Here is a 7,963-nt window from a genome sequence, read left to right as displayed (position 1 = left end):
AATTTTATTAAATACTTAATTTTAAAAAAATTTCGAAAATTCTTTGAAGACACAAATTTTAAAATTAAAAAGCAATTAAAAAAAAATTTCGAAAATTCGTTGAGGAAATTCAAAAAAGAAAAAAAATTGAAACGTTTCAGAAAAAATTATAAAAAAAATTTTACGAAAAAAAATTTTTTATTAATGTATTTTTCACATAATTTTCTCACTGTGTACGGCTTTTATTCACTGTCGTTTCACATATGCACAAATGCAAAAGAAAACATAAGTAAAAAAACTGCAAAGCTCTTCTACACTACATAGTACTCAGCAATGTGTAATTCATTCACACCTTTTCTTTGCGTACAATTTACTTGCAACACATACTACAATGGACTTACTAAATGACTGACTGCTGGCTGACTAACTGACTGACACTTGCTACTAACAACCAATGCTAACAATAACAACAACAATTAGCTTGTCATAACAAGAAGAAGAAGTGTTGCAGAACATGCAAAAAATACAACAAATAAAAAACGACAACAACAAAGCGAAACAATGCGAATTACATTGTCTGCCAGTTGGTAAGGAGAGGAGGCGAGCGGAATGGAGAAAATGTGGTGTGAAAATACACATATGTATGTACAGGTACATGTGTGTGTGTGTGAAGTTGGCAGCGAGTGCGGAATTTCCACAATATAAATGTAAATTTTTTCTGAAACGCTGTTTGAAGTGGCTTAGAGTCATTTGGGGTGTGGTTAACGGTAGCTTTAAGAGATAAAATGTTGACCTGAGCGTACAATGGGGGGGGGGCTCATAAAGAGTGACAGGGATTATTTGTAGATATAATAACTGAAATTATAACCAAATTGATTTAAAATGGAGGAAAATTAGAAATGATTTGGAGGTTTTGTGGAGGATGGCTTAAGAGGAGCTTGAGATTGGCTTAAGAAAGACTTGAGATGAGCTTGAAAATCACTTCAGAAGTGTTTACATAGATTTATGTGTATAATTTAGGTGTTTGTATAAGAGCTTAAGTTGTTATAAAAAGTCTTAAAATGATTTGTAGAATTGTTGTTGAGAAAAAGTTAAGAAAATGTTTGAGATTGTATTGAGAAAGACTTGTAAATTACTTGAGAAACAGTTGAGAAGTATATAAATGGACCTAAGATGAAATCTAGGTGTTTGTGCAAGGGTTGCAATTGCTATATGAAAACTATTTTTAAAATTGTAACTGAGAAAAAGTTGAGAAATGCTTGATTTAGTTTTGAAATTAGTTTGAAAAAGTGTTGAGAAAAATGTATGTTCTATAAAAAAGTGGTGGTGATGATTTAAAAATTGTAAATACAAAGCCAAGTTGAAAAAGTTTTGTTACTGGTTTGAGAAACTATTGAGAAAGTGTTGCGAAACTATTGAGAAAATGTTGAGAATTATTTAAATTTAATGAAAAGCCGCTGTGATAATTTAAAAAGCAAAAATAATAAAAAAAAGTGGAAAAAGACATGACATTGGCTTGAGAAACTATTGAGAAATCATTGAGAATATTTTAAGCCAACTGAAAAATACATTTGAGTATATTTTGCATAATCAGGCTGCTCAAGAGCTTCATAAAGTATTAAACAGACTTTAAGAAAATGTCGAGAAAGACTCAAATTTGTGTAACTACTGAAATTTTAGGCTTCTAAAAATGTTCAGCACAGCAAAATATGAAAAATTCCACCAAATAATAAACTTAAACACCAAAAGCGAAAAATATTAGACGGGAAAGGGTTAAGAATCTATACACAGTCACTTACACCAACACACGCTTACATAATAAAAATGCATGTAAATTCAACTATTTAGAGTGCTGTTGCCTTGAGCTTGAAAATCATAACGTGCGCTTCGTTAGCGAATATTCACAGGCCAATATACATAAGTATAGCGCATAAATATGTATTTAGAACAATGCAAAATACACATATTTACATTCATATAAGTTTGTTTGCAAGCCGCTGCAGTTGCCTGCCACCACATATGTGGCTTAATGAAGCCGTTCGAGTGTTTTTAGTGTTTTTCCTGCTTATACTCAAGCACCATGGCACACATAGCCTTGCATGCCTTACATACATATACATGTATGCGTGTATGTATGTATTTATGTTGGCATGAGTGCGCACATTTCGGTGGTTTGTTGTTTTACTGGCCTTGTTGTTATTGTTTTTTGTTATTATTTCATTCATTGCTTGAAGTGCGCTGCTTTATCGACTGCATTCACTTGGAAGGCTGCAGCAGAAGTGAAGGGAAAGAACAGTTGATGGGGAAATATTGAGTTTTCAAAATTAAATAGAATACAATATTTTAAGAGAAATCGATTAAGCGATGAGCATGCAATTGAGGAAAAAAAGAACCTGCAAGCATTAAAAAATTTTAAAAAATTATTTTTTAAAAGTTGAATTTTGATTACTTGAAAAAAAATTAAAAAATCTCAATTTGAGTTAGAAAAGTCATGCAGCAAACCAAAGTTCAAACATCCTAAAGCATATTGATTAGTATTCATATTTTTGTTGTAATCTCAACTGTGTTTTCTCAAAAAGCAAACGTCTGGCTCAAAATTACCCGCTTCCTGCATACACAGCAACTTACAGTTATTATTTGAAGTAGGCAGCAGAAGTCATTAAAAAATCTTTAAGATGCTGTAAGAGCCAATGGCCAAGTAACGCTCCACTATAACAAAAAGTTTTATAGAAACAATTACTTTTTTTTTAAATACGTTTATACACACTTTCGTCTGCACTCAGCTAATATACGAGACATGCATGGCGCTTAATTTGACAAACCATTCGTCTTGAGGCGTTAAAATGCTTAACCTTTTTTCGCAGCGTATTTTCGACAAATCGCCATGCAATAAATAGCATGTCACAGTTACTTTTTCCAACGGTTTCCCACCGTTTTTTTTGGCGTGTGTGGTAGGGCAAACGAAAGACTTAAGCAGCGAACCTCTGTGGAGTTGAGTTTCGGTAGCTACGCATAAGTGGAACACTGTTCACTTAATAAATGGTTTATTGATTATGAGCACTTCTTACGAATTTTAAAGTAAAATATATGCTGATTGTACTATCTAAGTACACTTTTCAAAAATCAAAGCTGTTTGCAAAATTATTCGAAAACACTTTCACTCAATATGATTTAGTTATAATTTAGGATTTTGATTTCACATTTTTTTATCAGCTATAAAAAGCAAGCTTTGTGGTAACACACGAGTTATGTAATAACTAAATAATAAAAATCGTTAGCTGCCATAATAAAAGTTGTCAAAACGAGGCGCAACGATTTTTAACTGCTGAAATCAGGCGCCTTATGTAATGAAGACGTTCTTCTCGCACTAACTATGTATGTTTCTGCCGTTAGTGTTAAAATCATTCACTTAAGCAGCAATCAAAATTTATTGCCAACACAATTAACGCTTGCTTGAAACAATTCATCAGTTAATCAACATAAATGAAAACTAAAAGCAGAACTGAAAAAAGATTAAAGAGAACACAAAAAGCGTCTTAAAAACAAAAACTATAACTGCCGCTTGTCAGCCACTGGCAGTCATAAGCAATCACGAATCAAGACATCGCTGATGGTCATCAAAATGATTTATATGGCCGCAGGCAAAAAAATTTCGACGGCACGTACGCAGCTAAACGCATGGTCAACTTTCAATTAAGAATGACAACTAACGGCGCAGAAGATGTTAGCGCGGTTGCATGCAACTTCAGACCTTGCCGCACTTATAAGAATGCCACACGTTCATCATTGCAACGAATGTTGCAATAAAAACGCTGCAAGTACGCAAAGACTCAGGCTTTTGCTGTCGAAAATTTTTTTTGGTAAGCTCCTCATTAAAGCGCTTTGCCAGTTGTGGCAACTAATGAAGCGCCACTTTCAAATTGGTAATATTTCGCCTTTTGAGTTGCAACCACAAACTGTGGCAGCACAGCAGCGCTCAACTACAACAATTGCCACATAACGTTTTTCGCTTTAATTGTATTTCCCAGAACGTGTATGAGATAACGGCAGTGCAATAAATTAAAATACATGCAGCAGCGGCGGCATCTGTGCTCGGCTTAAGCGCAGCAAAGTTGTCATATGCGGCGGCGATTTTAATTAAAAATAATTAATGCAATAACGCAAATATAAAATAATTAACATTTTTTCTAATGTAATTTTTCTCCACGCTGCGCGTAAGCACAAAATCTGCATACGAAATTCAGCTCGCTCCAGCAACAACACAGCGCTTTGCAACATTGCACATATACAATGGCACCACCGCCTGAACGCGTTGCATTTCTTGCTTCATGCACATTGCTTGGCGACCCAATTGCCAGCATTTACAATTTGTCGCGCCGTTGCTGTGAAATCCAACTTATTTCCTACCCAAATTCTCGGCGACAAGGCAAAAAAAAGATCGAAAATAGTCAAAATTTTGCAATCGCTCATTCAAACGCGCGACGCCGCTGGGACGCTGTCGCCGACTTACGAACTGCAACAGCTCATTAGCATGCGCAGCAACAGCAACAATTGCTACGCTTCGATTTAGCGACGCTTGCGTCAACAGGTGATTGTCGCTTTTTGCTTGACTGCGGCTGCGCGCGCGTATCCGTATAGCATTACCAGCCTTTGTGCAGCTTCTCCATTTCGAGCGCACACACGGCGCCGCTGCAGAGCATGGACTGACAACTGTCATCGTCATGCATAAAATGTTAATTTCCTCTAATTACAAGTTGCACAGCGCATGCGAATTGCCGCGAGCGTTCCGGCTCACTCACTGCTCGACGCAGTTCTAGTTTACCAGCCGAGCGCCGTAGTGCCGCCTTAACAGTTGAGTACGAAGACGTTGTACGGCGGCGGCGCTATGGCCTCAGGGTGTCTCGCGGCGTCTGGCAGCGTCTTAGGCACGTTATCGCCGCGCATCTGACAGATTTATTAGATTAGATCTGACAACTTAATTGCCATTGTTTGCACTTGTTTGACAGCGTTCACGTGTAGTATTTTGAGTAGTTTGCTTTTTTTCTGTCTTCTCGTCCAGATTTGCCTCGTATTTGCCCAAATGCAAATGTTAATTAAGTTTATAAATTTTCATGTAATACAATTAGGCAGACAATAACGCTGAGTTTAAGCCACAATGGGTTATAAAAGTTAATTGAAAATGCGCTGTGCAAGATTTGGGCAGCAGATAAGCGTGTGGGCGGTGCTTAATTGGATATTTCGACAATAATACAGAAACTTTAAGTACATTAAACGCTTGAGAGCACACATTTGCATGCATAAAGGGTTATTTAAATTTCAATTAAGCTATCAAAGCACAAACATTAATTGCCTAACTGTGCCAGTTGTAACCTTTGTAATTTGCTAATTCTTTCTTTTTTTAATTATTTTTATGCTCACAGTGCTTCGCAACGATAGCTCTACTTGTCTGCGTCTCGCTCGCCCGTGCCGAACCACCAGTGCCCCAAAACCAATACTTGCCCCCCAACCAAGGTGGCCAACAGCCCTCAGCCCAATACTTGCCGCCCACCCAGTCATTCCAGTCGCCCTCCAGCAACTATCTGCCACCACAACGTAGCGGCGGTGCTGCTGGCGCTCCACCCAGCACCAGCTATGGCGCGCCAGCTGCCGGTGCGCCCAGCTCACAATATGGCGCTCCTGCTCTGACCGGTGCCATCTTCTCCAAGCAGCAAGGCGGTAATGGCGGTTATGGCAGCGGCAGAGGCAATGGCGGTTATGGTGGCGAGGAACAATACGGTCCAGCTAAATACGAATTCAAATACGACGTGCAAGACTACGAATCCGGCAACGATTTCGGACACATGGAACAACGCGATGGTGATTTGGCTGTTGGCCGTTACTACGTGCTCCTGCCCGATGGCCGCAAACAGATTGTCGACTACGAGGCTGATAGACATGGCTACCGTCCCACCATCCGTTACGAACAGGTCAACAACGGTTTCAATGGCAATGCTGGCGCCGGTGGACGTGGCGCTCAAGGTGGCCAATTCGCTGGCTACCAATAAGGTGCGCAGGCCATAGAACGCGTGTCGTTAAACAAGTGTAGACGATCCTTGCCAGACGTTCAAGTGCGGTTTGGCGTTGTGTAGAGAAATAGAAAGGAAGAGCGTGAGAGAGGATGTGCGAGATGAAAATATTAAAAAGCATTTACCGTGACTTGCGCGGCCTATCGCCAAGTGTCTAAGTTTATTAATACTTTTTTGTTTATTTTTGCTACTTTTACGTTTTCATGGTTTCCGTTGTTAGTTTAAGCCAAACAGTTGAGATTATAAGCTTCATTTACTATGTAGGTGTGTGCGTGCTTTGCAAGCGCTCGAAAGCGCCGCACAAAAAGCTTTCACTTTCATCTCATTACACCACCCGCCGTTACAATATCGGCTCGCCTCTTTCGTGTCTCTCTTTCTAASTGTCACAACAACAACAAACACACTTGATTCTTCAAAGCAACTCCACAAAGCATACGACAACTAATCAATCAAACGATGCCCGTCACTTGCCATTTGCTTCCGCCATCACCAAAACAACAACTACAAATCAAAGCAACAGAACTCGAGACATCAGCAAGCAGCAATGCCAACAGCGCTTTGCGGCGGAACACACTTGTTGTAAAATTTGTTATTCGTTAAACGTAGCAGTTATCTCCATCTATCTTAGCCAATAAGCACTCTCATTTTAGTATATTTCAACTGCAGCTTTTGAAAACTCACAACACAAAAGCATACAATTTTGTATAAAATACCAGCATACACATACATACTCTCATCCATCCACACACACATGCATCCCATAAACTTAGGAGGAAGCACACAGTATGCCCACGAGATTCATTATACTCTTTTTACATAATAATCATCCACTTTTTATATTATAAATGCAAAAACAAAACAAAAATACATATGTAAAAACGGTCATTGTCGTTGTGAAGCAACAGCAATAGACAATAATGTAATAACGTGTAAGCCAGAACAATTGTGCATGTCATAAAAATATCAATAAAGAGCATTTTTGTATAAAACAAAGTTTAAAAAATAATCCTGCATTTCATTTCGAAGTGGAAACAAAAATATTTGATCATCAACAGGTAATAATTGGAAAATTTTAAATTTAAAACAAAAAAAAAATATTTTCAAATGACTTAAATTTATAACTTGTAACGAAGAAAATTGTATTATTTATAAAATTAAAAAAGAAATCACTTTTTAAAGAAATGTTTTCTAAAATTCGAGATTGGGCAGCCCTCGTGCTGCAATCTAGCACCTCCTATCTTTATCTTAAACTTTGAAATTTTTCTTGGTATCCACTCACGAGCGTCATTGTCTTGTTTACAGTGACTTAAAATATTCATCGCAGCAAAAAAATTATATTAAATCGAACAAATTGTGTAGTCTACGTAGATATTTCGAGATTGCGCAATCCTAGTGCTGCAATGTATCAACTCCCATTCCCGTAAAGTTTGGCATTTTTGATGATATCCATATTCAGACCGTTTTGACGGTCTATCTGTTATTTACAGTGACCTAATATATTCATCTCAGCCAAAAAGTGTGAACAGCTTGACATTTTTATTGTTATACATACTAAGAACCCTTTGATATTCGAACGCTATTTGCCAGAAAAAATGGTTTTAAATCGTGAACATTTTCGCGTTTGTACTTTTGTAACTTTCGACGAGGAGACGAATTTCGTGAATGTCGTCCAAACTCAGTTGTTGCTCCGGATACTATGGATGATGAGCGCAAACTTGGACGTGAGAAATGTTAGAAAAATTCTGTAGACAACCTATCTTTCCACTGAAGGAAATAAGTGGCTAGAGCTTTTAAAGTTTAGGAGTACTTAGATAATTTGTAGAGGAACCGGAAGCTTATGCTTAAAACCAGGAGCAACATTTGCAATAACGGACACATCAAGTCATATAAAAGTCAAAAAATATTGTCACAGATAGAAT

General features: G+C 37.7%; 1 protein-coding gene across 1 annotated transcript in view; it reads left to right on the top strand.

Annotated features, from left to right (window-relative positions):
• LOC108970767 (pro-resilin) overlaps window positions 1-6,486 on the top strand; it is a 6,970-nt gene extending 484 nt beyond the window's left edge. The window contains exon 2 of the mRNA XM_018936332.1: window positions 5,400-6,486. Within this exon, the coding sequence (XP_018791877.1) occupies window positions 5,400-6,023 (624 nt within the window). The 3' untranslated portion in view covers window positions 6,024-6,486. The remainder of the gene's footprint in view (window positions 1-5,399) is intronic.
• Window positions 6,487-7,963: the final 1,477 nt, after the last annotated feature.

The sequence above is a fragment of the Bactrocera latifrons genome, unplaced genomic scaffold (assembly GCF_001853355.1).
Source record: "Bactrocera latifrons isolate USDA-ARS-PBARC rearing strain unplaced genomic scaffold, ASM185335v1 scaffold_31, whole genome shotgun sequence".
NCBI classification, from domain to species: domain Eukaryota; kingdom Metazoa; phylum Arthropoda; class Insecta; order Diptera; family Tephritidae; genus Bactrocera; species Bactrocera latifrons.
The sequence above is the reverse complement of the archived record's forward strand: the minus strand, read 5'-3'. Positions and strand labels throughout refer to the sequence as shown.